Consider the following 26,915-nt stretch of genomic DNA (forward strand, 5'->3'; position numbering starts at 1 on the left):
CTCTATGGACACAGAGAGATATCCCAAACAGCACCCTAAACTGCTACGTTATTGATTGGCTGACCTTTGAACTTCGCAACAGAGTCATTACTGCAGAGTCATGTGGGGCCTGACATTAGCGCTGGAGGACAGGAACATTCTACATTGCTGGATAATTACTGGCATGGATGGTTTCCAAGAGCAAACATAATTAAATCTGGGCTAGGAAGGCTAGGTGGACAGCTTGTTCTCAGCCATCTTGAGTGGACGGCAGATGCAGGAGGTAGACCGGGGGGGGGGGGGGGTGTGTGCGCTTCTGTTTTCCCTCCCTACCACGTCTTCACCCAGGTTTGTTTTCACTCCCACACCACTGTGAGCTTGGATCGACTCCATTAACATATGATAAATGTGCTCAATTCAAAAAAAGAGGAAGAAGAAGAAAAAAAGGTCTCGGGTTTAATTTAAGTTCAGCTTGATTATGTATTTCTGCTCCATTGCACTTGATATTTACAAGTCAGTGTGCATCATTTTAAAATGAATATAACAGAGTTACTGTAATATTACCTGAGGACCAATAACATGGAAGGTCTCCTCTGCATGTATACAGGTGATCTCCAGTGGCTCCGTCCCAGACACGTGACACAACAACCGGCAGTTCTGCAGGAAGCCAAATGGAGAAGAGGGATGACCAGGCGCTCGGCAGGCTTTGGGAAAGAGACTTGTTAGGTCAGAATTTACTAGACAACCTGTCACTCAGTTAGACCTTCACCTGCAGACCTTTTTTAGACCTGCAGACGTTTTTATCAAAGTAACAGCATGGTCCTCCTGGTTCTTCACACAAAAGTGCATCATTTATCATTTTGTTAAATAATAAAGTAGTTGGGGTTTACTTGTTTTTTTGTTTTTTTTTTTCTTAGATAAAAACAGAATTTCCCTTCTTTTCTTTAGGTCACAAACTGATTTTATTTCTTTGTCTCCTTTAGATTTATTTGGCAGAACTACTTTATTGATTACCCACAATTCCCTCTGCCACTGGGATGATCAGCGGTACGAGTCTCGCTGCTTGGCTTCCCGTTAATTTCCGCACTAAATTAAAGATCCATTAACACCTTCTGTGCCTGGGCAGGATCTCTGATCAGCTGATGGTGGCCTTCTGGTTGTTCTCAGAGCCCAGCTGGTGACGAAGGCAGTCTGGGCTCAGGAGCAATCTGAGATTAAGTCTGTTGACTTGAAAACACGCCTCAAGAAAGTCTTAAAAAGTGGCGAGAAAAACCTTTGGCCTTTTGTACATAAAGCCTGTCGTCCACCAAAGCCTTTATTTCTCAGCCCATGGAGCAGACAGTGAAGTTAAAACTGAAATAAACTATCGGCGTGAAATGATTTTAAGAGTGAGTGTTGCATGATTTGATGAAAAGGGTGTTTGTGGCGGAGAAAACTGCAACATAACAAACAAATGGTGTCACTAGTGTGCTTGCTTTGGTTTTCGGGAACGATGCACACAAATATCTAGCAATCCTGAATTGTGTATTTGTACACTACCGTTTTTCAAATAACAGCTATTCAGTGGATTAACGAGCAATTACAGAAACATAATTTCTCATTTAATTTAGTAAAATGAAGCCATGTATGCAACAATTGGGCCGTACTGTTGGAAATAATAACTAGTTTTGCATTTTCCATCCCTAACTTGGCCGTCACATCAGGTCTAAATACCTCTGGTTTTGAGTCATTTAGCCTTTGTGTGATTTGTTCTATTTGAACAGTTTATGTGTTGCTGTCTTATCTTGGATCCTATGTTTCATTCTCCACCTCTGTCCCCACCCACCTCCACCAGCTGCTCCTTCTGCTCAGTGAGCGTACGTGAATACTCCGCCACTGCCTCCAGGTTTCCCTCGGTACCTGCAGCCTTGAGAGCCCGCAGAGGCAACTGCTCGCCGTGAACTTTCAGCAGGTCCGAGGCGCGACCGACTGCCACCTTATGGAGCTGGAGAAGGAGGGGGATCGACGTTTGAATAACAAAATAACAAGTTGGTGCGTTAAAGGCGTGAGGAGAGGAGGAAGAAAGATGAGTTAGTGTCACGAGGAAATGAGAAGAATTGACTTTATGACATCGCTGACAGTCTGTGAGAGGAGGAGTGATGCGAAAAATACTGCCAAAGTGGAAAACAGCAACACAGGCATAACAGCTTATGAGAGAGATTCCTGTTTCATTTGTCTCTCTCTACACACACACAGTAAATATATATATATGTGTGTGTGTGTGTGTGTGTGTGTCTTCTGAGAACACGGTAAATATAGACAGAGAGAGGCTGGTGCTCACCTCACGTCTGAGGTCACTGACACTCTGGCATGTCTTCAGGATGGCCACCTCCATGTCCTCTGTGGCTTCTTTGGCATGAAGAGACTGCTGCCTCAGTAAGACAGAGCCACAACAACATTAAATTTTGTTTTATAACACCAGCATGGGGAAATTATCTTGGGTTTTTGTTTTTTTTTTTTTAAATGTGTCTGCTTTCATTAGTAACTGGGATGAAAGACGCTCTAAAACAGAAGATCTCATATTGCAAGCTGTTCCGATGGTAGAAACTGAAATGTAATGATTCTTGGAAATGTTACAAACAACTTGTGACTTTAGATTTCACTTTTAATTCAGTATTTCACACAAGGCTGTGCAACTAAGCCAAAACAACAAATATACCGATATATTTTTCACAAGTAAATACAATACACAATGTATTGATATTACAGCCCCCAGTATCAAAGTCTACTTTTTGATTGATCCTCTACTACAGGATCCTGCAGGTGGAACCCAGCAAGTTGTTTCGGCGCTACACATAAACTGTTTTACTATTGTTGTTTAACATTCCTTTTAGACATCTCTATTTCTAAGGTTACCGTATCTATGTCAATTATCAGAACTTATTTTTTAAATGTGTTTCATTCTGTTTTTTTACTTGTGTATGTGGTGTACTGTCCTGGGTGACTGTTCGTTTTCAGCAATGTTGCGAGTAAAGCACTTGGAGCTGTAATTCTGGGTATGAAAGGCACCAAACAAATAAAGATTATTCATTTTACTTTCATAAATCCATTTAAATGTGTGTGAGAGAGAAGGGCGGCGCTGCCAGGTCTCACAGGATTCTGCTGCTGATCCAGACACAGGTCTCAATCATCAATCATTTTCTCCTGATACATCCAGGGCAGCCTGGTAGCATCCAGCCCTCAAACCCAGGCTCTGAGGCTGCTGCAGCCATTTGACTCTCATCTGCAGCCCTTCGCCGTGTGTCTCTCTCTCCCACGTTTCCTCTCTCTCTCTCTCTCTCACTGGCAAAATTGAGTTGTTATAAAATGTTTTAAAAATCCCCCAGGAGAACGTGTGTGCAATGCCAACTGAATGTTTTTAAGATATGCGGCTTGCTAAAGTCACCATAGACAGCGGAGGTGTGGTAAAAGCAGCACGGCGGCCAGTGATGGTGTTCTGCTGACGGAACAACGCTACAATACTGCCGCTCTGAGCACAGACAGGTTGAATTTGTGGCTGAGAGTTGCAGAAGTTATCAGCAGAGACCTCAAGATTTCATTGCCTTGAATAATATTATTGATAACGGAGTCCCAACCACTAGTCGTACGTATGTTCACGATTTAAAGCACACCAACTGGACTGAAAACAACGTTTTATTCTGGTTTTGTGTTCAAATTGATGCAGATTGGGGGCGGAGCTGATGAATACCAATCTTTACTGAAGAGAAATTTGACCAGGGAGTGAATGGTGATTAATGTTCCTAATGTAGACAAAAGCAAGATGTTAGCAGATATTAGCTGGCAGTCACAATCTGCCAAATTGAAAAGCCTCCAAAAGGGGTGGGGAGTGTGACACGGATACAGGGAACAACTCTTAAGTGGGCCATCTCATTTCCTCCATCTAAAGCTGACGGTACATGGTCACGTAGAGGAATCTGCAGTTGTTAACTGTACATGAAGTTTCAATTGTGTCATTCTTTTAATGGCTGGTCAACTTAATGAAGGACAGCATCACATCTGAATGGTCAATTTCAAGAAAATAAAGAGCAGACACGGATGTGAACACATTTATTGAAGCTTCTATTAGATTGAGCTGCACTGTATCATCTTGCTGTTTTTGCAGCATCCCAGCAGAACAATAACATGGCTGCTCAATAAGTTTCTGTGACCTCCGTCTTCTGTGACGTCAAATGCCTCGCCTTCTACATTTACCCACCAAGACTGAATTTCATGCAGTTTTTTTTTTTTTTTTCCCCTCTGCAGTTTCAAAACACTGCAGTGTACTGGTCTTTACAATTCCCCGAATGACCTTCAACTTTAGAGGCTCGATGAGGCTCTACTGTACGATTATGTAGCAGCAGCCTCTGTCCAACACACTGAAAAGAGTTTACAATGAGAAAGAAACTGCAACATAATGACTTGTGGTTCGTAAGTCCATCAAATTTTTTGAAGGACAAGTAGATTCTGTTGAACGGCAGCAAGACATGGAATGTCACATATTTTTTCACTCGAATGATTGAGACGGGGTAAAAATGGTTGTTTAGGTGGCTAATTGTACTCTGTTGTTCCGAGAGAGACGGAGCGGGGAGGGAGGAGTGCGGAAGGTGGAAGGCTGTCCTAACATGTGGGTCTGGATGAGTTCCTGTCAGCACAGCACATTTTGTGTGTTAAACACTAACAGCCCACATCTGTTTTATTGACTGATTCTCTGCTTGAGTAACTCCGTTTTGTGTTTTTATGTTGTTATCTTTATGTATGAAGATTATTATTCATCATATGGTAGAATATGTGTTTATGAATATTCTTGTAGGTGCATCTGTGCAAGTGTGGCTGCTCGTGCCAACATACCGCCTCAGTCCAGGCGTGCACCAGCTGCTGAGAGTCCTGGCGCGCCAGCTGGCACAAGCCGAGGATGGCCTGACGCTGCTCGTGGCTGGTGTAGGCCGAATCAGTGAAATCCTCCGTCCTCTCAACCAGCGCCTCCAGCTGACCGCCCACGCTCTGAGGGGACAAGGAGTACAGGTTCTCCCGCAGGCATTCCACGGTGGACTGCAGAAAAGACAGAGAGACAGAGACAGAGACAGAGAGAGAGAGAGAGAGATGATGGGGCATTTGAGGGGAAGATGGCCTACAATTAAATCAGGATGAAAAAAATGAAACACCCTGACCAAAATGCTGAGGGAAAAGGCGTGGTAAAACGTGTGCTATCATAAAATCCTCACACATTCAAAGGAAACTGCCAATTTATATGCATATTGTCCATCGTCTCCAGAGTCAGAGAAGGTTTCTAATGCGCTCAGGTGAGAGAAGGGTGTCTATCTTCTTGTCCAGCTCTGGAGAGGATGGCAAATACTTTCCCAAAAAGTTGGCGTATCCCCATAAATATGGATTTAAATTCTAATTCACCTTCAGCGGTGCACAAAAAAAACCCATCTCAAGTAGAGACACAAAAGTTAATGCAATATTTTATTTTCTAAGTTACGCTCCGTGTTGCAGAAGTGATTGTCCGGGATCACGTGTCTTAAGTTGACACCACTTTTTGTAAACTCCATTAATATCAACGACCCTGTCATCAAAGTACTTTTTCCTCCTTTTCTGTTGATGCAAAAAAAAAAATAAAATAAAAAATAACCTCACGGTTTTTAAGCAAATGTTTTCTTTTATGTACCAACGCACACAGAGGAGAGAGAAGATTAGTCACGGTTGTAAAAGTTCACTGGTGAGTCACACAATCATATTATCCCAAAAAAATATCAATAATTAGAGGCCATAATCAATCAAATCAAATGAATGCAATCTCTTTTAACAGACCCAGAAGTAGATGATAATTTACTATTTTGCTTAAACCACCGCTGTCTATTTTGAAGACTGTAAGCCACTTCAAGCTGTGCTGTTGTGGTTTTTAAACAGCTAAAAAGGACGTGTCCTGCATGATGATTCCTCTCACAAGCTTCGCTCAACTTGCAGGAGTCTGATGACCAACCCTAAAGCTTTTGCTTTACCTCCACTCACATACCCGGACTCCTTTACTGAGACTTATTTTCTGACCTTGAAGTCCTTGATGCCGTTGTAGATGCTGGCAGGCAGGATCTTGTTCTCCCCGCAGCTCCTCGCCTCAGTCACTATCTCGATGACCTGCTCCAGGGCGCAGCGCATTCGGTGGAACACGGCATCTTTGTTGATCCTCGCCGACTCGCAATCCGGGTGCCTCAGGCAAGTCTTCAGAGGAAAATTGATGTGAAATGTCAAAGCTGTTGCCCCCCTGAAATCCACTTCTATTCTTTTTCATGTTTTCCAACCACAAATATTCCCTCTTTGGTTTATTTTATGAATATATAATTTCTTTTTTAAGTACAATAACTGAGGGAAGGATGTGCAAAACATTAATATTAAATAAATGGATAGGGCTTTACATCTTTTAACTGGATATAATCCATGACCCCGACCCAGAGGTCCACAGCTGTTTACCTTGGAGGCTGTAAGGAGCATCATGGTGCATTTCTCCAGTACTGCTCTCGCTGCTGCCATTCTGGCTTTCTTCTTCTCATCCTTCAAGTCCTGCAGCGTACGCACGCACGCACACACACACACACACACACACACACACACACACACACACACACACACACCAGATGGTAATGGGTGGCTTTACTCCAAGTGCAGCTTCTTAGAACTCTTGGGGTGTCCGAGGGGAAATAAGCAAATCTCTTTTATGCTGGTATGAAGGGAAACACAAGCATGATGCACATAAAAACTTCTTACTTTTATAGTTACTTAATAAAAATTGATGCTAAAAAAAGAAAAGCAGCCCCATTGTGTATGAACCTGCAAACAGAATTAGCTCGAATTAGGTAGATGCAGAATTTGGAAAAGGCAAATGAATTAACTCTTCGCCGGCACTTTGCCATAGATTACAAAGAAGATGTGATTATCTGTCATTATGTTTCCTTCTGTGCTAGCTTGGCCTCAATAGATAAAGATGGCAGACTTTCTAAAGGCCTGGGTGCTTGTGCTTGTGCTTGCGCTTGTGCGTGCATGGCAGCGTATGAGATGGAATGAATATCACAAAGAAAAAGAAAACAGGATGGCAAATGAAGAGAGAGAGAGAAAGAGAAAGAAAAAGAGAGACAGACAGAGAAAAAGAGTGAGTGAGCTTTGGCTATGATGAGGGCCGTTGGAGAGATTCGTGGAGTGCGTGTGTCAAAACACAAGCCCAGATGAAACTCAAAAAGAGGGATGGCCGACCCTCCCTCCCTGTCTAGATATCGCAGCCGTTGCACTTTACATCAGCTTTTGCAGGAAAAGCGCTTTAGCTGCAGAAGCAGAATGTATGCATCAAAGTAGGATTAGGAGCCTTTGACAGAAAAAAAAGTTAGAACCCCCAAGTTGGACAGTTTTTGTGAGGCTTTTAGCTAAAGTTTTGTTTGGCAAAATGTGCCGTGGCTCACAGCTAATACATTTGTAGCTTCAAAATCTAATTCATATCAACAGTGAATCATTTTTGCAACCTGTGCATCAAAACCAATTTGTACATTTCTCTTAAGAGAAACAGATTGAACAAAAAACATGAAAGGCATTAAGCCTTGTTCCCGCATAATTTGACTACTTGCAAAACTCTAGTAAATATGTAAGGCTTGAATTATTGATCTGTTCTGAGTTCGCCTGCACATTCATAACATAAGTAATTCAGGCTTCATTCACCACCTGCTTGCACATTCAGAATACCATGTTTATGAAATTACTGTTTGCCTGAAGACTGCATCTACATGAAGAAAGACAATGAGCTCAGTGGCGCAGAAACGACAAATTATTACATTTTCTGAACCAGTTTTTGCCATGATACACCCACATTTACACTTGTTTTGTTTGTTGACTTTCTAGTGTGCGGATAACAGATAATTTAAACACTCTAAGAGCTGGAAGCCTCTGAGTTTGTTGCTTCTCATGCTACTCACGTTCTGTCTGTCCCCGGTGAGGTGGGCAAACTCCACCATCTCGTTGCCAAATTGACTGAAAATCTGTACAAATTCCTGGAAGGTGCTGACTCTTTCCAGATGGTCGAGGGTTACGAGGACCTGGGAGAAGATCAGAGATCTAAGTTGAATGCCCACAAATGATTTCCATGCTTTTTGAAACGATAGACACAGAATATAGATCTTAAGAGTGAGTATTGACTTATAAGAGGTTGAAATGTAATAGCTTAAAACCAATTTTGGATCCCCCCGCCCTCTGTTTCTGCTTAGTCCATAGCCTGTTATTCCATCCATCAGTAAAACCAGCAACGAAGCAGTCCTTCACCTGTATTTGAGTTAATAATAGTCAAAGTAGCTGTAAAGTTAGAGGGTAGGCTTGCTAGCAGTGCTACAACAGCAGTGTTTATCCATGCCAGACAAAGAGGAGGAAGAGACATAATTGTATTTGCTAGAAATGGAGAACAGAGGGCTGTTAACTGTCTGTCCCAATGAGGCTGACCAGTCGTGATTTAGGCCTCCTGTTTCCATTCTTGGCTCAGCGTGCACCTACATCCATATCACACACTCTGTCTGGCTGAGAGAATAGACAGGTACGATGGAGAGAGGGCGAGAGAGAGAGACTCTAGCTTCGTTTTTCCATCCTCCAGAGAACCTGTGGTTATCTATTAGGAAAGAAAAACTCAGGATTGCTAAGGTTTGTGTCTATGTTGAAGAGCGAGAAATGAAGCCAGAAAGGTTGCAGCAGATCATTCTTGTACGTCTCACCTTGTTGCGTGATGTGATTATCTGTTTGATGACTATTCGATCGGCCAGGACCAGAACTTTAGTGACTGATGAGAGAAGCAAGCGGGCAGCCTTTACCATGCCCGTCCGATCACTGAACACCGTGACACGTCCGTCTGACTGCGATGGCAAGGCTGAGCTCACATCTGTCAGCTGGGCGATAGCATCACCTGCAAATGGAGGAGAGAATTTGGTCCGGCAGTAGAGCTCAAATGTTAAACTGGTCAAGCTGATATATTGTCTGACACTATACAGATACCCCCAGCCAACTTTTGCTTCTGGCAAGGATTCAGATCCCTAAAGTCAGGGTACCTGCAGATTCCAAGTATCGATCCAATACCAGAGCTATTTTTCTTCAAAGATTTATGATCTCAATAAAACTTCTTCGCTTTCACAGAGAGGGCTTTCACACAAGTTTGTGCATAATACATTTAGGCTTGTTCTTAATTCCACCGATAAAAACAATTTATGATCCAAGTCGAAGTCTGCCTGGAGGAGGAACGGCAAAGGTTCGAGGGCTGTGTGAAACTGTAGCACAAAGAGCCTGGACAAAGTTGGACCTGCCAAAGAAGATCGAAGTTGAACAGAGTCAAATTTTGGAGACTTTCCATTTCTTTCTTGCTCTGATCAGTGAAAATATTCATCCAGCACCAACAAACCTGCAAAGCATCTCGCAGCTGGTGCAATCATTTGAGAGGAAGGTAGACCCGAGGAGAAAGCTGCACCTTCACCAGCTCCTCCGAGCTGCCCTGAGGCCTAACTAAATGATTACATCTGAGCAAGTGAAGAGAGTTGTGCCTATTGAATAGAAAGATATTTGAGTGAAATTGCCTTTTATCATGATTACATTTGAGCCAAATTTAAAGAAAATCACTCTGGGTGTTGCAGGGAAATCACGTTTGCAATAATGGGACAGACGGATGGACAACCTGAAATCATAATGAGGCAAAAGCAGTGACACAGTGCATGCCCTTTCAGGTTAAATGTCAGATCAGCCACTAGGTTGACTGGTATTGTCAGACCAGCAGGCCACAGAGACGGACTATTAGCTGGACATGTGCAGGGTTTCTGACTAAACGTATGATGACTCAGGAATAGAATCCTCTACTTTGGAGAGGCAGACCCAGAATGGAGGGATAACAGATCCTTGTGAGGCGTCTCCAGAGCCCAGACATCCTGGCTCTCACTGAATTCTGTACATTCCTGATCCTGGGAGTATCAGTCCTAAAGCTGAAAGACTGAATGAATTAACTGCCTGCTGCCACTGAGATCAGCCCTAAGATAAGAGGAAGGATGAAGGTTGAATCCATCCGTTGATATTTTCCCAAATGTTCACGAAACACATCTCATCTTCAGATTACACAATACACACTGTTTGGAGCACTCGTTTCCTGCATCGCATCCTGGACAAGATGGAACACAGAAATATATTCGGCGGAGTACTACGGCATCTGTGGCAGCCAGTCCAAACACTACTCTTATGTTCTCTGGTTTTGTTAGCATGGAGAACTTACACCCTAAAACACAGAGGGGAAACGTGCCAAAAGCAAATCCAGAATACAAAAATACAAAGAATACACAAATGCACTCAGAAACAGAGTTAAACTTCCACTTGTTTCTCATTTTCTTTTCCTGCTTATTGCCAAAAAGATGAAAATCATCTGCAAATAGTCCCTATCAAGAGAAAGAGGGAAAGCGCCAGAGATAAGAGCAAGACGAGAGAGGAGATGAAGGAAGCGGCGGCGGGAGAGAGAGGTCTCAGCCCGGCCATACAGCTTGACTGTCTATTTCGTTTGGCTGGTCCTTTAAAAGGAAGCTGCACTGACAAACTGATTGCATCCGACAGGCTGTTTTCCAGTGCCAGCTCCACTAACCACTTAAAACATCCAGGCCTGACTCCCACAGAATGCTGCTCAACCACCATGACACCGACGGGTGGGAAGGGTGGGGCCGGAGCCAACTCTCCCCCTCTCACAACCCTAAAAATAAAATGTGATCATTATTGGAATGGATCTGTCTCACCTTAAAAATCAAACGATGACACCCTTTAGATATTCATAATGGGTTCAATGGTGCCTCAGGAGAAGGCTGACCATCACTGCCAGGCATCGCTCCTGTCCACTGAGGTTCCAGCAGACGCATGGCGATGACACACATGATCGTAAACACGGCTCAGCAAGATTATTCAAAAGCATTTTAGATGTCTTCACTTCAGAAGTGAGCCCACATGAGCAGAGAGGCAACAAAGCACCAACACTCCACTTCAAACGGGCCCCTTAAATACTGAGGATGAGGGACACGCTGACATGATACTAGCTATCAGTATACATATATATCCTACATACAGTATATATGAAGAGAGAGAGAGAGATTTTCTGCATTTTAGAGTCACAAAAAACTACTGAAGCAGGGAAAAACATCTTTGTGAGCGCAAGAAAACTATAAGTGAGTAATTTAACAGCAAAATACACTTTTAGAATTGCTTTAAGATCAACTACAGCTAGTACTTGTATTTCTCTCATGAACCATCATAAGGCAAAACCTTTTACTTGCCTCATCGTGAGTGTGTCATTCGGTGTCATGGCACAAAAAAAAAAGAGCATGAAAAAATGGTCTCTTTGGGCAACTTGTTGCTCTGTAGGCGACACATAGCCCACATGGAGCTAAATGTTAATACTGGGTAAGTCTTTGCTCTTATCCAAACTACCATTTGAGGAATTAATAACGTTTGACGAGGGAAAGCGAGACACAACGTGGGCAAATGTGAGGGTGACACTGAGAGACTGAGTGAGAGACACAGAGATCAAACCCAGATTGCCTTCACTGACCTGCCTCATTGGATCTCTCAGTTGCTCTGATGATGGGTAGCATCTAATTAAACTAATGCTTTCAGCTTGCCTTTATTTCATTCATTACAGCACACAAGGCTGAAGCCTGTCTGGTTAAACTCTCCCTGTGGCTAGGTATTAGAGAAATGTCAATCCTATTCTGACTAGCCCTTCTCCTTCCTTCAGACTTAAAATTCCAAACGGCTTTCTTTTCTATCCCTAAAGACGTCGCCATCATTTTTTTTTTTCAAACAAAATGAACTTAAGTCAGAAAAAGTATAGCTCTTTATTTGGGACAGAGTCCTGTGAGGAGAAGTGCGAGGGAAAGCTGTGAAAACACTTCCTAAAAAGGAAAGTGAGAACTGGAATAAATTAGTCTCAGTGGGGAAGACACATTCAGACATTGCACACATGCATGCGTGCACACATTTATTTGGACTCACCTACACACACACACACACACACACACACACACACACACACACACGCATACACCCTTTTAAACACACATCCCATCAGTCTCTCCTCCTCCTCCCGCCAGCACTCTTTGTCTGAGTTTTAGCCGTCTTTACAAATCAGTGCTGTGTAAGGATTAAACGCTTTGCTACACAAGCTGGTTCCCCCAAAATAAACCTATTATCAGAGTGTTGTGTCTAAATTCTTATCCGGTGTGATGTTGTTTCCAATCTGCCCTGTAGAAAACTAAATGAGGTTCTTGTTTGGCCTGATAAGTGTTTCGCTGTGAAAAATGGTGACAACTAACAACTTTATCCTGAAGAACTGTGATAAGATTGACAGGAAGACACAAGGCTGTTATGACTGTCTGTGTTTGCACCTTAATGGCAAAATGTCACTTGAAAGTGAAGAAACAATTCTGACATCAATAACACTTCTATATTCTCAGCTTTGATGTCAGTGAGCTGTCAGTGAATATAAATGATCCAGAATACTTTTTTTTTTTTTGAAAACACTGTTTTTACCTTTCAGACAAAACTTTGTCAGTTGTTGAGTGAGGGAATAAACTTTTTTTTTTTTTTTTTTTTTTGTCCACCTATCAGAACCAAAATCTGGTTCTGATGGAGAAAGCGGTCTGTGGTGGTGACGCATGGTGGTGGAGGAGTAGGAGGAGGAGGAGAGGCAGAGGTGGGATGGCTACACACTCCACACAGAAACACCCAACAACCAAAATGACAAACACCAACATCAACTGGGCGTGAATATACGCACAACGGAGGCCATTCCAAAGAACTGGGTAATATAAGAACATATTCGTATTGACAAAGAGCATCATTATGTGCATGTCTACGACAAACAAACTCTACGGTTGTCAGACAGTTGCCAGCTGAGGCCCAACACCGTGGCGTTCCAATTTATTTTGATCACACAGCTGTAGCGGCCTCCTCTGTAATGGGCTCATCGGGGAGAGGAGGGCTGTGTGGATGTTTGTTTTTTTCATATCGGGCGAAGTCCGCACGGTTTCCATCGACTCCAGTGAAAATTCTGTTGATGTGGCTCTTTGCACAGTTTTCAGAGGGCGCTTAAATACGGGATGGGAACGTCAATGCTCGCGGTTGGTTCAATACAGTTGCTGCAGTATTAAAACTGCCCACGGTGCCTGTCTGATTATGGAGCTGCACACCTGCTGAGTGACTCCACTCGTGGTTTTCTGACGTGGACGAGCTTCCCTTGTTAGCTGCCCTGGCGCACGTGTGGCTGCTACTCAACAAACTAGCCGATGTCATCCACAGCTGGGGTGCAGCTTCATGCTGAGTGTAATAAACATGCCGCTGTCGCTCGCGGTTCACGACTCAAAAGCCCTCCTGAGAATGTGAAGCAGAGGGTGGACTTGTGTACCATATCAGAAACTGAGCATGTTCTTTCAAACATTCAGCGCAACATAAAAAACTCAACATTTCATACATTAATGTAGCAAAATATTTGAATTTTGATGCTGATTTCTCCAGAAAGGACCCAGTTCTTGTATGTGGGCCTGGCCCTGCAGGGTCCACCCATGATGCCAGGTCTGCGTAAAGAGGTACATAATGTTGTTGTTGTTGTTGTTTTTTTAAATCTCTGTGGTAGGAGAACATTAATAGGCCGCAAGGAAAGACCCACATCAGTGAGTGGATTCATAAAATTAGTAGCCCTGACCTCAGGCAGTGAGACTAAACTACAACCCCTTCGATCTCACCAGCAGGCTAATGTGTCAAGTCTTCCGGAGCCTTCCATCACAATCTATTAATGCAGCCTTGTATGAGCCAGTCAAGACGCATTCATTCCTTCCATCTATTTCTGCCTTTAAATCCAACCTAATTACAATGTCTTAAAGCCATCTTGATGTAATCCTGCTTAACAACCAAGGACATATAGTACTTGTGACAGGAAAATACTATGAGCATGACTGACATCAAAAGCAACACTTCAAATGTAATTCATGGAAATGTCTAGAACACGATATCTGCAGTAGCCCACCTGCTCTGCGTGCCTCAAAGCAGGCTTGACCCATCTCATCCTTCAGCTCCTGATTCTCCGTGGCGATGGCCTCCCCGACAGCTACGAAACGCCCCACTGCCACGCTCACCGCCTGACCCACCCTGTGAATGGCTGCCAGGGTTCGCTCAGACTTCTTGGGTTTGTCTTTGTGGTTGATGAGAGTCGTGATCTTCAAGAACGTAGAAGAAAAAGGGAAATATTAGTTGTTTCGGAAAGACATATCTATCATTTGTGCTTTAAAAGTAAAAAAAGAAAGAAAAAAAATCAGAAGCAGCAACGATTTTAGTCATGAAGTTGATGTTTCATAATCAGCGGCGTTCAGCCTGAGAACAGCGGTTGTGTAACATCCTGTGGGGCTCTGGGGGGGGGGGGGGGGGCCTTTCCTTTTGAAGTCCTAAAACAAAAAATAACCGCGATGATGATATCAGCAGGTATTAAATAGAATTTAACGTTCCCAGAATATCTCAGCTTAATAGACAATTTACAGACGGATAAAATGTGTAAATTCTCCGCTGAACAATGAATGTTTCATGAACGAGTCCGTGCAATATATTTGATAAGCGAGCATGTTGAGTCTGGAGCACACACTCCATTTGCTTATCAGGACAGAAGAGTTTCCTGCCTGTAGAGCTACAAGTGGTGATAAAACTGAAGGCATGAGGAGAGGAAGCACGTCTACGGCTTGAACAAGCACCCAATGCCACACACACACACACACACACACACACACACACACACACACACACACACACACACACGGGAATACTCACACCAAATCTCAGGTGGAGCTTCTCAGTGGTCTCAGTGAGGGTATCTATTATGAATAGCTCAAACCAATTATCATCAATTATTTATTGATTGCCTTCACTCTCCCCAGCTGTTATCATTGTGAGTGGGAGTGCATATGTGTGTGTGTGTGTTACAGTGTGTGTGGGGGAGAGGGAGTAGCGGGTGGTGATTCTAATTGGCCCACAACAGCTCCAGGTAGTCCGAGTGGGGACCCTCATACAGTCAGAATCTTTATGCCGAACACGTGCTGATTGTGCTGAGCTCAGGTGGCAGCGTCCTGCTGGAGGAACCGAATGCTCCTCACAATATCCTCACAAAACGCATCTGAAAAGAATCTTGTGAAACGCACTCAAGCGTAACTGAAAGGCTGTTGCACGAGTAACCGCCTGACGTCAGGATGAGGCATGCGACAGTTCAGCAGCGAGAAGTTGTGTTTGCGCCACCTGACTTGAAGTCTGGATTTGTAGTTTGTACCCTCCAGGTGTCTGTGTGTTCTTCATTTTCCTTGGTGTCTGTTTTTTTCTCCTCGTGTTCTGACCTCTTTCTAGGTTCCTGCTTTATTTGGAAACGTATTTCACAAGTGTGTCTTCTTGTTTTACTCGTCATTGTCAGTTTCCCCCCTTTTTTTTTTGGTGTTACTTTGCTATTGTGTGTCTTGGGAGTAATCGATTCACGCCAATCACAGTCCTTTCAGCTCCTTCCCTGTCCCAGTCCTCTCCCGCCAGACTCTTTTTGTGTAGTGTATCTCCATTCAATTTGTCATTTCATGTGTTTTTATTTTTGTCTGTTCTAGTTATCCTGTTGTGTTCACCGCTCACTTTCCCAGCCCCGTGTTCCTCGCCATTTACCCGTGTATTTACTTAGTTTTCTCAGTGTCATTATGTTGTTCCTGTTCTTCTTTTGTTAAAATAAATGATGAGAGCTTCAGTTCCTGTGTACTTCTGTAAGTCTCTGTTCCACCTTCCTCCTCACTGATCCTGACACACTTTATCATGGGTCGCAGTTGTAGAGTCGCAATTTTGTTAAAAGAGAGAGAAAAACAACAACCCTTTGTTTCCATGAGCTCAGTGTGAGTGTCATCTACAACTGCGTTTTGCTCTCGTTCATGAACCCCACACTTTCACTGCCACACCAGCCATGTCCAGCAGATACAATCAAACGAATATCACTTTTTCACTTGTGGAACCAAAAACCTTGTGGCCCCAAATTACATCAATGAGTCCTAAATGCAGGAATTTGTGCTAGAGGCTGGCCATATATCCTGATTCCTGCGGAGTCAGTTTCCCTATTCATCATGTGACTGGGGTGGAGCAGGATCAAGAGTCGGTGGTGGGACAGTAATCATGAGAGGCAAGAGGGCAGTTTTTATATTTATTTTACAGTGTCAGGCACCAGCGCAGTGTTTCATATGTATTGATCTGTTCGAGGTAAACGGCCACAGTATCAACACTGATCACCACATTATTGATTTTCTATTTTTCTTTAGAATTCAATTTAATACAAGTCAACTCTTAATTCATTGTAGAGCTACGTGTGGGGCATTGGTTTGCTCAGCCCCTTGTGGCCTTGCTCTCTCTCTCTCTCACACACACACACACACACACACACACACACACACACAACTGACCTGTCTGTAAATAGGCTCGTATCACCCCCGCGGGAACTGCCATGGGATTGGGACAGGAAAGGAGTGTTTTTCTGAGAGGGCCATGGGACGCGAGTTAAAGGCCACTCCCAGTTTCTGACCATGAACCCCCCCCCATCAACACGTCTAAGAGTGTGAGACCTCCGGAACCAGACAGAGTTAGCAAGAAGCCGAAGCTGCCATTCCCTTATTACTGAATGCATTCTTATCATTTCGAGTTCTTTATACTGATAGTACAACATGTTTAACTCTGCTGAAGGAGGCCATATGCAGATCTTCTTGAAAAAAGAAACCCCAGCCCTCTCATTCATTTGAATGGGAGCAGTGTGTTGAAGCAGCAGGGGTGCTGACGCGAAGGGCTCCAGCTCAACAACGCAGGACTGTTCGCCTCAAAGTCTGACGGAGGCTCCACTTCTGCTGTAGCGCGAGAATGCCTGCTCCTGTGAATGACTTTATTTTATGATGAATGTAGTATATGCATGTAGGCAATCAAATATTTTATATAAAAGGCATTAAACATCTCAGGACATTTTAATTCTCAGTAATAACAGCACTGACTCTGAGTACACTTCCAGGATTGTTTCTTTGTACATAAGGCTGATTGATGATGTAGTGCTATACTGCAGTACATTGAAGAGAACATAGGATTGTATTGTTTGTGACTGAACCAATTACCATCACCTTTTAGCTACACTGGGGCCGCCCATGACGCCTAACTTCAGCAGGCAGAGTTGTTTCTCTTTTGCTTTTATCTGCTCCATCAACTCTGCACAAATGGAAAGCGCAGGTCTGGTGTATTTGGGGTTTATGGAAATCAATTAAAAAAACAGGATAAAATTACTTTCCGAGGAAATTTCCTCAAACTGTTGCTGAGACATAATTTTTCTATGGAGGTGACAGTGACCTTTGACCACCAAAATCTGTCCAGTTCATCCTCAAGTCCCAGAGGACAATTAAGCCAAATTTGGAGTAAACTCCTTTGAGGTGTTCCAGAGACACAGCCTCAACACAGATGGGGAAGAAGGACATACAAGACAAAAACATCATGGATCCGGTCCATGGTTGCCACCAGCATGAAGGCCAAAAAATATCGAAGCCTCCCTAAATGGAGGGGGATGTTTATTTCTACATTCCCTGAATTTGATGTGCATTAGCCCAATTCTACACCCACCAAAGGAAGACCAAGACGCATAGAGGTGCAGTAAAAGACTAGAGTTGTGTATGCTAATGTATGTAAATGTATGTTTATATGTGTCACATCGTGAGCAGCAGAAGCAGCTGGTTGAAATAAACCGTTACTTGCTGCTGTCTCCTCAGTTTTTTTCCTCCATTCACTGACAAAAACACTGTTCTGTGGCGAGACGATGACCCTGAAAGTGCCCGCGAAACGCTTGCTGATCTGTCCCTTCGCTCTTTACCTCAGTGTAAGCTTGTCTCGTCCTGCCTGCCGTGTTTACCACTGACTCATCCACGCAGAGGAGAATACTCCTTAGAAAACTGGCTGGCAGGACATTATGCAGCCAAGCAAAGGGAATTAGGGCACAGTGACACATGAATCAGATCCACGTCATAAATAGGCTCTTGTTCAACATCAACCTTATCCAACAGACCTAATTCACATATCAGTGACATATGATAGATGTCACCTATGGTCTAAGGACCAGACGAGACCGAACCCAGGAAAAGTCATGTTTTCCTGCACGATGTGAGGAAGAAAATGGTGACGATCACGAGTGCTGCCGAGGTTGGCGCTGAGCCACAAAGCTGCATCTAGAGTGGGTTGAGAGCAGGAAGAGGAAGCTCCTCTGTAAGCGCGTGCAGGTAGAGTGAGGATCAGGGAGAGGAAGAGAAAGTGACAGAGGGAAATTGATTGACAGACAAAGGGAAATGAAAAAAGTCCGACCGGAAAAAAATAAAAAATTAGAAAACCTGATTCCACTTCTTGTATGTAAAACACTGCGACAGATGACGGAAGAGTGATGTTAGCTTAACAAGACTAATACAGTGTGTGTTTGAAAGACAAACAGAGAAAAGGTCCATGTGAATTACAAAGAGACAGAGGGAGAGATAAAGAAGAACCACAGCCTGGGATTTCCTCCATTAGGGATTACTTGGTGGGTACATTTACTGGGCTGTGCAAACAGGAACAGAGCTGGGTGGAGGAAGTGTAATATTGATAGAGTGTCACTGTAGAAGATAGGCCTTTGTGTTTGCATGTATATCAAATAACATTTACATCATTGTCCGTGTGCGGAGACAGAGAAATCTGCATGGTCACGCTACACTGGTTTCTCATTAGCTCTGAGTATCGACTGAAAGTTTGCTATTCCGTTGCTGATAAGATCTGCACTAATTACTCTGATGAAACATGGATGCTCTGCGTTTTTAACCCACAGTATTGTGTACTTTATGGCACTAGGAATCTCTCAATCAAAGCAATTACCACTTGGTCTTTGTATGAGGGCAAAACACAAAAGGTTTCAGGAGCAAGAGGACCAAGATGGCTGCACCCAGCTGCTGTGTTTATGTACTAGAAAGTTGATGTGAACTACAAGGCAGCAATATTTAGGACACGAAGTCAACGGGATGTGAGAGAATACTTTCCCCTCTTCAATCGGTCTCACACTTTTTGTATTTTAACTTCAATTCCAATTTTTCAAATATCTGTTGGAAAGTGATTATTGACGGTTTCTCTTGACGGCAAAGACGCTTTTCCTCGTCTACCGACTGATTGGTTGAAGTTAACAGGAGACACTTGAAAGCTAGTAGACACAATAAGTAATATTTGAGAAAACGTTGGCGCAACTAAAACAACCCCCAAAACCTTAAAAAAAAAAAATAGACCTTCTGCTTAGTTTGCTTGTATTCCCGGAGTTGTATTAGTTAGTATATATTAGGGTTCTCTGTGGAGAACAGTGTAATCTACAATCAAACGTGATGCATACGAGAGCCAAGTTGGAACACACAGTACATTCTGTTGAAGCAGGCAATTATTTGCCTCTACTCCCTTATGTCATCATGAAATATTTATCAAATTCTGTGACATTCGTGCTCTGGAAGAAAAGCTCCCCAAACTTCTCTCCTCTCAGGACTTTTATGGCCGGTGGGAACGTCTCTGTATTTATTCACACATAAACACCCCAGAGTTGGCCCGTCCCGTTCTTTCTTCCACGATGATCCCTCTCTTGTGTCTCCTGTTATCTGTAATTAGGATTTCAATTACAAGCCTATAAAGATGACATCAACAGCTCGCTCAGAGCAACTAAACACAGAGCCCTCCGACCGGTTCACAGGAAATCTGGACGAACACCTCAAGGACACAGTGACCGACTATAAATCAGATGGTAACAAAAGCTGGAAACATTTGTGGCTGCCTCCCATGGCTACTGACTTGAGTTTTCACTGAAAGGCAATGCTGGGAGAAAGTTTGGCAGTATCTGTGTCATTCTTTCTCTGTTCTGCTCCTTGAATTGTGCAAGGCATATCAATTCTTCTGTTCCAGGGGTGAATGTACGTCATTCTTGTCAGCTATAACTGCATGAAATCATTTGGAAACAAGTGAGATAAAAGTGTGAATAGGCCCAACCTGGAGACCTGACTGAGAATTTAAAAGTGTCTTGTAGCCGGTGTTTGAGTGTGATAGCGCAGGATGTGATGGTGCATGGAAAGCTGAATGAATTTGCTCAATAAAATCCCTATAACAGGGTTATTGCAGGTCCTTTGAAAGTCTTAAATTCTTTTTAAACAAATACAGTAAAAGGCAATAAAAATAAATGGTCTTAAGCTCAGTTTCGACGGTCTTGAATATGATTTGCCACATGAGGCAACTGTGAGTTTCTATTGTCCCTTTTGGAGTGCTTTTCCATCGCATGTTTGGTCTTAGCAGGGTCATTTACAGTATATCACTGTTAAAAAGATCTTTAAAAGTTCTGATTTAGCTAATTTACAGCTATTTGTACTTTTTTTTTTTAAGAGTATGTTGCTGTGGTGTACAAATTGTACATCTGCAAGCACCTCAACAGTAAAGAAGAAGGATTAGATCTATCCAGGCGGGTCTCAGTCTTCTTGGGTGGGCCATCCAAGTAGAGTCTATGTATGGGAGCCATTTATCTCTATAATTACCTGCTTGGCATGTGTTGTGCTGCCCTGGTTATTTGTTTCATTTATACCTCCGATTCCTATAAGCTTTACTTGGCCTTCTAAAAAGACCAGCAACTTAAGATGGACTTTTTTTTTTCTTCCCTCAAGCAAAAAAAAAAAACAACAAAAACTTTCCTAACAAAGAAACTTGCCCAGCATTCAAAGATGAGCAGCAGTGAATAATTACTACATTTGTGTGTGTGGGATTGTAAATCAAAAGGAAGATATTCATCCATATATTTTGACAGCACAGCTCATTTTATGTGTGTGTGTGTGTGTGGAGATAGAAGTATTTGCTTTACTGAATGCGTACTGCTGAGAAATAATTGGACACCACCTCGCTGAAGATGAAGAAGAGCAAGAGAGTAAAAGAGAATTCATGTGTACATTAAGCTGGGCTCGTGTTTGCTTGTCGAGCAGATGGAACTGTCAGCAATAGTTTGTTTGTCCCTGCTAGGATTGAAACTTTAAAGGTCCCTGTTACCTCATAACGTCCCTCTCATCACACGAACCCAAGCAGCACATGGATCCCTTTATGAAGATGAACAGGAAAAGAAACACTTCCAGGTCTCATCTTGGCTACGGGTTTGCTGGCTTGTACACAAAAGTAGACTTGGCCTGTTTGTTGTAACCACATGGATTTCTCCGGGACATCCTATTTTTTTTCCCCTCTCTTTTTTTAAGTCTTCAAGGGATTCTGAACCGTGGTGCCCTTGAAAAAGCTGTTCGTGCTCAATCATTACTGATGCAAGGAAAGTGGTGGCTGGCTGATCACTGGGGACACAACGAGGAAAAAATAAAAAAAACATAAGAGGAGAGGAATGAAAGTTGTACTGAACATGCACTTTAATGGGCAAGCAAATTCCTTCCAAATTGACAGCAACAAACAGGAGTTCAACATTGCCCTCTTTGACAGGCAGCCTGGAGAAGCAATATGAGGAGATGAAAAGAGAGGCAAAGCAGTACGAGGACACTGATGGATGGGGACAGGTGAAGACAAAAAGAGTAGGTCGGCTCACGTACGCAACTATAGCCCGACTTGTTTTCCTTTGCGCTTTATGTCCGGCGTCATCCTTTAAAACTCTCTCCCTCGTGAGCTCAAGTACCTTCATCCTACTCTTTTCTGGAAGCCTTCTGTGTATACTGAGGGATTCAAGCCGGTCCCTCGAGTCCGTCCGCTACAGTACAGCACAGTGATACAACAGCAGCTTGCAAAGCTGAATCCTTTGGTGTTTAATTTAAAACCTTGTGCAGTAGAAGTATGATTGAGTAGCTCCGCTGCACCATGTAACTCCTACAACAGAAACATTACTCAGGGAACATTTCTCCTTTCTACAATTCTACAATTTCATTTAGCAGACGCTTTCGTCCAAAGCGACGTACAACACAAGCAAGAATTTGGACCTCCTTTCATATACAGATAATATTAATTAATTTCTTCTGACCTAAATTTAAGTGCACAATGCACACGTTCAGTGGCTTTAAATGCACAGTTGCAATCAAGCTACATTTAATTGGATTATATTGTCCCAGTATGCAAGAAGTGGAGAAGAATCCATTTATTGACGGACTTGCGTTAGTAGGTGGAGGTTGCAGCCGGTTGCAATTTCTTCCTTTTCGCATTTTGAATCACATACCAAAAAATTAGCAAGCTAGTCCGACATCAAGATGATCAACACGACGATTCCAGCTGGACTAACGTGATCGAATGTGTAAAAAGTCCAGTTTTAGTCGGACAAACAACACAAACTGAATGAATGAATGACACCCGTTTGAAAAAAAAAAGTGTTTCAAAAGCCCAGACAACTGAATATGAAGTTGATCATTACCAAATAAAACAACAGTCAACCGCATGCCAGGCCAGAGGCCAGTTCCCAGCCATATCCTGTCCAACGTAAAGACATTTGACGCCCTTTCATCTGCCTACAGACACAGTGGACAGAGGAACAGGCTCAGTTAACGGAGCAGAAATTCTCTGATCTACCTTTGTTCAATGAGAACCACAAGGCATCCGTTGAGTTTAGCATACCAGCTGAGCTGAATCACATCCATACGTGGTCTTGACTGGTCATACATTCTTTAGGAATTACACAGAACGAGTTTTCGTTCACTCTGAGCCTCATGCGCGCACACACACACACACACACACACACCTGCAAACACATTCTCGGGCGGTGTGTTTGGGTTCCCACCCTGAGGAGCTGGTGTAAAGTTTAATATTTACACGGTTTCTGAAGAACCTTCAGGCACTGACTTATGTATCTGAAAAAAGAGACACAAAGAACTCATAACTTGTGCTGCTTAAGCAAGTAAACAATCCCAAGAATCAAACAATATGGGTTTATTATGACTTTTACAAGCCATATAATCATTCTCACTCACCACTGCTGTCTGTATTTGCACTAAACATTTGGTTGAAGAGTTTAAACAAATTCTGATTTACTAGTCTCCTAAACTGGAAGAAGATTCTCATCCAGGCTCGACACAACCAACGCCAGGCCTCCCGTGATAAAGCTGCGTCTTTCCTGTGCAACACACCTCTAGAGCTGGAACACCAAATATCCCCGACAGAGAGTGCTGTGATTAGACACTACTCGCCGTAGTCCTTTAGGATGATTGAACACAGATGGTTTAAAGGCACATAGTTCCAGAGAGAACAATCTGAGCGCTGTGTGCCTATGGAACCACAAGATGATGGGGATAATACCAACTGATTGCCTAAGAAGGAAGGAGAGGGGCACAGCAGAGGGGGTGATGGATGTGAGAAGACTATAGAAGCCAGCAGACGGCCAGCTTGCTGACAGCAACGTAGCGCAGCCCACATACAGATCCTTGTGTATTTATACCCAAAGAGTATGCATCACTGTGTCTTTATGTCTCTTGAGACTGTAGGATGTTCGTGACACTGTGTTTATGTTTCAGATTTCTCTTAAGGGCTGCGAATAAAATGAAATACATCTCCACAACTGTCATAACGTTAGATTCACATCATGCTGGCGTTCTTCAAAATACTGCACACAACATGTGACTGTAATTTGTCCTGCTGAGTCAGACGGTCTAAAAATAAATAAACAAAATTCTCCATCCAAACGTCTTCCCTGTGGGACAGTCGGTAGAGAACCACACTGTGAGGCAAAGAAACCAAATATGTTGGTTGTTGTTGCCGTTAAATCATGGAAGCTAGCTTCAATGTTACACTCCCAATGAAAACATACAACAAAATACAACCGGGTGGTAAACAATCAGACGCATGGCTCTGAGGGCTGAGTAGCCATCAAGTAATCAGAGGGGAGCGCCTCGATCCCTGACTCCTTCGCTGACCATCAGAACATTTGCTTGATGTTAGAGAAGAACAACAGCACGAGTCTGACTGAACCTGGACTTTTAAGATACATGTAAACATGTTTGACTGACTGAAATCATGTGAACACATCTAGACAATGCTGTCTGGAATCCAACTGCTCCGGCATGTGTGTGCTTCAATCCGCCCCCAATCGATGTTCTGCTCATGTCCCCTTAGGATCCACTGCTGTGTTTTGACCTGAAAGTCAAACCATCATTGCAAGAAAAACGACTGCAAAAGCAACACATTTGAAGACACAGACACAAACTTGATGCCGTCTCAGCTGATCAAGCTGTCCGCCGCATGTTTGGTATGTGATCAGAATGTCTGAGCGCCACCCCACACTGCCTCCCACCCGTCCAGGGGCAGACTCACTCTGCCTCTTCCCTATTCATGTACACTGGGACAACAACAGTAGTCCAGTGACTGTAATTATGCATGCAAAGCCAATGTGCGTCATTGTGTCCTTGGGCAAGATACTGAACCCCCTAACTGGTCCTGAGGAGCAGGGTGGCACATGGCATGACAGCCTCAGCAGCATTGGAAAGCACTTTGAGAGCTGTTTAAATGGAAAAGCCCTATATAAATAGAAAAAACGAGAGTCCAAACAATGAAAAACTCACTCCTAGTCCATTGTCTACACCTTATCCTGTACCGTGTCACTGGGAGTTGGAGTATATCCCATCTGGAATAGGGCAAGAGGCGGGGCATGGGTCCATCACAGGGCTGACAGAGAGACGCCAGCTCACCTTCACATCTGGGAGCAATTAAGAGTCTTGTGTTAAGCTAACTTGTATGTTTTTGTTGTGTGGTAGGAGGTAGGAGCACCTACAGGGAACCCACGCTGGCATGGGAAGAACATGGAAGCTCCACACAGAGAGGACTCAGATGGCTGGCAAGTTCCAAGCCAGAAACCTCGCCAACCATGGATCATGTCACGGTTTGACGTCCAAGTTGCTCAAAGCTGCAACGCTCAGTTTCCCCCGGTTCAAGTCTGAACTCTGCAGACAGACAGCAAACAGAACGGGTAGCATGTGACACAAGTTTACAATCAGACGACATGATGTGGAGCCCACTCTCATGATGCCAACAGACACGCAGCCTAGGAGACAGACGAGGGGGCGGCGACGGGTGTAACAGACACTCAGGCGAGCAGACAGGAACACAAGAGTGAAGGGCTGACAGATAATAAAGGCAATCCCAACAACAAGAAGCTGAATGAGTTGGGGATTGTTATCAGATTGTGAAGTATGAGGAAAGGGCACGGCTTGGCCTTCAAGCTTTGACTCAGCAAACAGGGATGACATTTGAATACGCGGACGGGCAGACTCCACAGCAAACCCGAGTGAGAAAGGTTATCACTGTTGAATACTAACTAGCTGCGTCCCACTGCATAGAACCAACTCCTCCAGACCAACAATAGAGTAGCACGTCTTCTCACTGACGCTGAACGAGTCTGTCAGAGATGCACTGTTGAGTGGTGATAGGGTGGCCAGTAGAGGGTGCACTCACCGCAAGGCACTGAAGGTTCCCGCCATTTCTATTGCAGTTAGTAAAAGAGAACAACTTGTTGCAAAACAAAAGTTCTCTGCTTGAGTTGTTTTTTGCCTTCCTTGTTAATGATCATTGAACTAAACGTGTGATGTTAGCACCTCTTTTTATCAAAACCTTCCAGTAAAAGCAAAAGATTTCAGTAAAAACTGAGTGACTTGACCTTTAGTAATGTTATTAGGGACGTCTGTACAAAGAAATCACTTCTGTGAACAAAATCAATAACTTTACATGCTAATTTAGTATCAAACTAATAGAAGTTAAGAGTCTGATTCAGGCAGTAACTCTACGCTAATTAACAAGCTGCGATATGAGCTTTGATATGGACTGAATGAATTAAAATATTAAATAGCCTGTCTGGCTCTGTAAGATGAAGGAGAGTACATACTTATCTTGATGAACCAACTCCTAATATTAAATAATTCACATATTCCTCTGCTGATCTTAAACTGTAATTGTACAATTGGTGATATTTATTTCAAAACCTAGGAACTCATCGTAGCTTATTTTAGAGACATTTACTCATTCTTTTATACTCCTGAAGCCAAAAAGCGTCTTTTATTTATTTATTTAGTTACATTTTTCACTTCGCCATCTGCTGCTGCTTCTACGTCCTTATGCCTCCTTCACATTGGAGCACTTAGAGTCCATAATTTTGTATAATATACAGAGTGTGTGTGCATGTGTGTCCCTGCAAGGCAACAGAGAGGCTCACTGATTAGCCCAGAGTTGGAGGCTGATTTGTCTGTTTTTCAACACCTAGAGAGAGAGCTGCAGACAGACCAAGTGCTTGCACACTACCTGAAAACCATTGCAAAAATTAATGTTTTTGTCAATATACCGGACTAAGAAGAAACGGATAGGAGGAAGTTCGCAAACACTCTGGAGATCCCAGCCATCGGATGAAGCACATGAAGTGGAATTCTGGTGTGTGACAGAAGAACTTGTATGGGCAAAAATTAAACCATGTGCTGTTGCTCCATCTGAATCCAGGAGAAAATCTATCAATCTTCTCATCCTTGTCAAGCAAATATTCAAATTTCCCAAATGTTCCATCATTAATTCATCATGGAGGAGTTTGTCTTTTCCCAGCTCTCTCCCAGAAAGAGGCCACTCATGGGCAAAGCTTTAGAACTGTTATGTGAGCGGACATAGTATCATGGTCCAGGGATCTGATCCAAAACATAATGCCAAGCCTTGAAGGGAGCCAGCGTATTATGCACAGTGCAATTTTATTAGTCTATATCCGGATCTCTACATTACATGGTGAATAAAACCATTCTGTTGAATGTTTGTCTTATGGTGCACCAACTCTAACTGCCTGTGTAGAGCCGTGATCAGTGTCTGTTGCATGTGTGATTGGAGTTTGACGT

General features: G+C 43.2%; 1 protein-coding gene across 3 annotated transcripts in view; it reads right to left on the reverse strand.

Annotated features, from left to right (window-relative positions):
* ctnnal1 (catenin (cadherin-associated protein), alpha-like 1) overlaps nucleotides 1-26,915 on the reverse strand; it is a 59,620-nt gene that overhangs the window by 11,677 nt on the left and 21,028 nt on the right. For all 3 annotated transcript variants that reach the window (XM_086193676.1, XM_086193677.1, XM_086193675.1), the window contains exons 2-10: nucleotides 14,054-14,243; nucleotides 8,736-8,923; nucleotides 7,953-8,072; nucleotides 6,466-6,555; nucleotides 6,046-6,216; nucleotides 4,846-5,046; nucleotides 2,300-2,386; nucleotides 1,805-1,963; nucleotides 544-636 (exon numbers count right to left, since the gene is read on the reverse strand). In XM_086193676.1, coding sequence (XP_086049802.1) covers nucleotides 544-636; nucleotides 1,805-1,963; nucleotides 2,300-2,386; nucleotides 4,846-5,046; nucleotides 6,046-6,216; nucleotides 6,466-6,555; nucleotides 7,953-8,072; nucleotides 8,736-8,923; nucleotides 14,054-14,243 — 1,299 coding nt within the window. The remainder of the gene's footprint in view (nucleotides 1-543; nucleotides 637-1,804; nucleotides 1,964-2,299; nucleotides 2,387-4,845; nucleotides 5,047-6,045; nucleotides 6,217-6,465; nucleotides 6,556-7,952; nucleotides 8,073-8,735; nucleotides 8,924-14,053; nucleotides 14,244-26,915) is intronic.

Source organism: Aulostomus chinensis, chromosome 22 (genome assembly GCF_037954235.1).
Source record: "Aulostomus chinensis isolate RoL2024-O1b breed Wild chromosome 22, RoL_Achi_v1.0, whole genome shotgun sequence".
In the NCBI taxonomy this organism is placed as follows: Eukaryota; Metazoa; Chordata; class Actinopteri; order Syngnathiformes; family Aulostomidae; genus Aulostomus; species Aulostomus chinensis.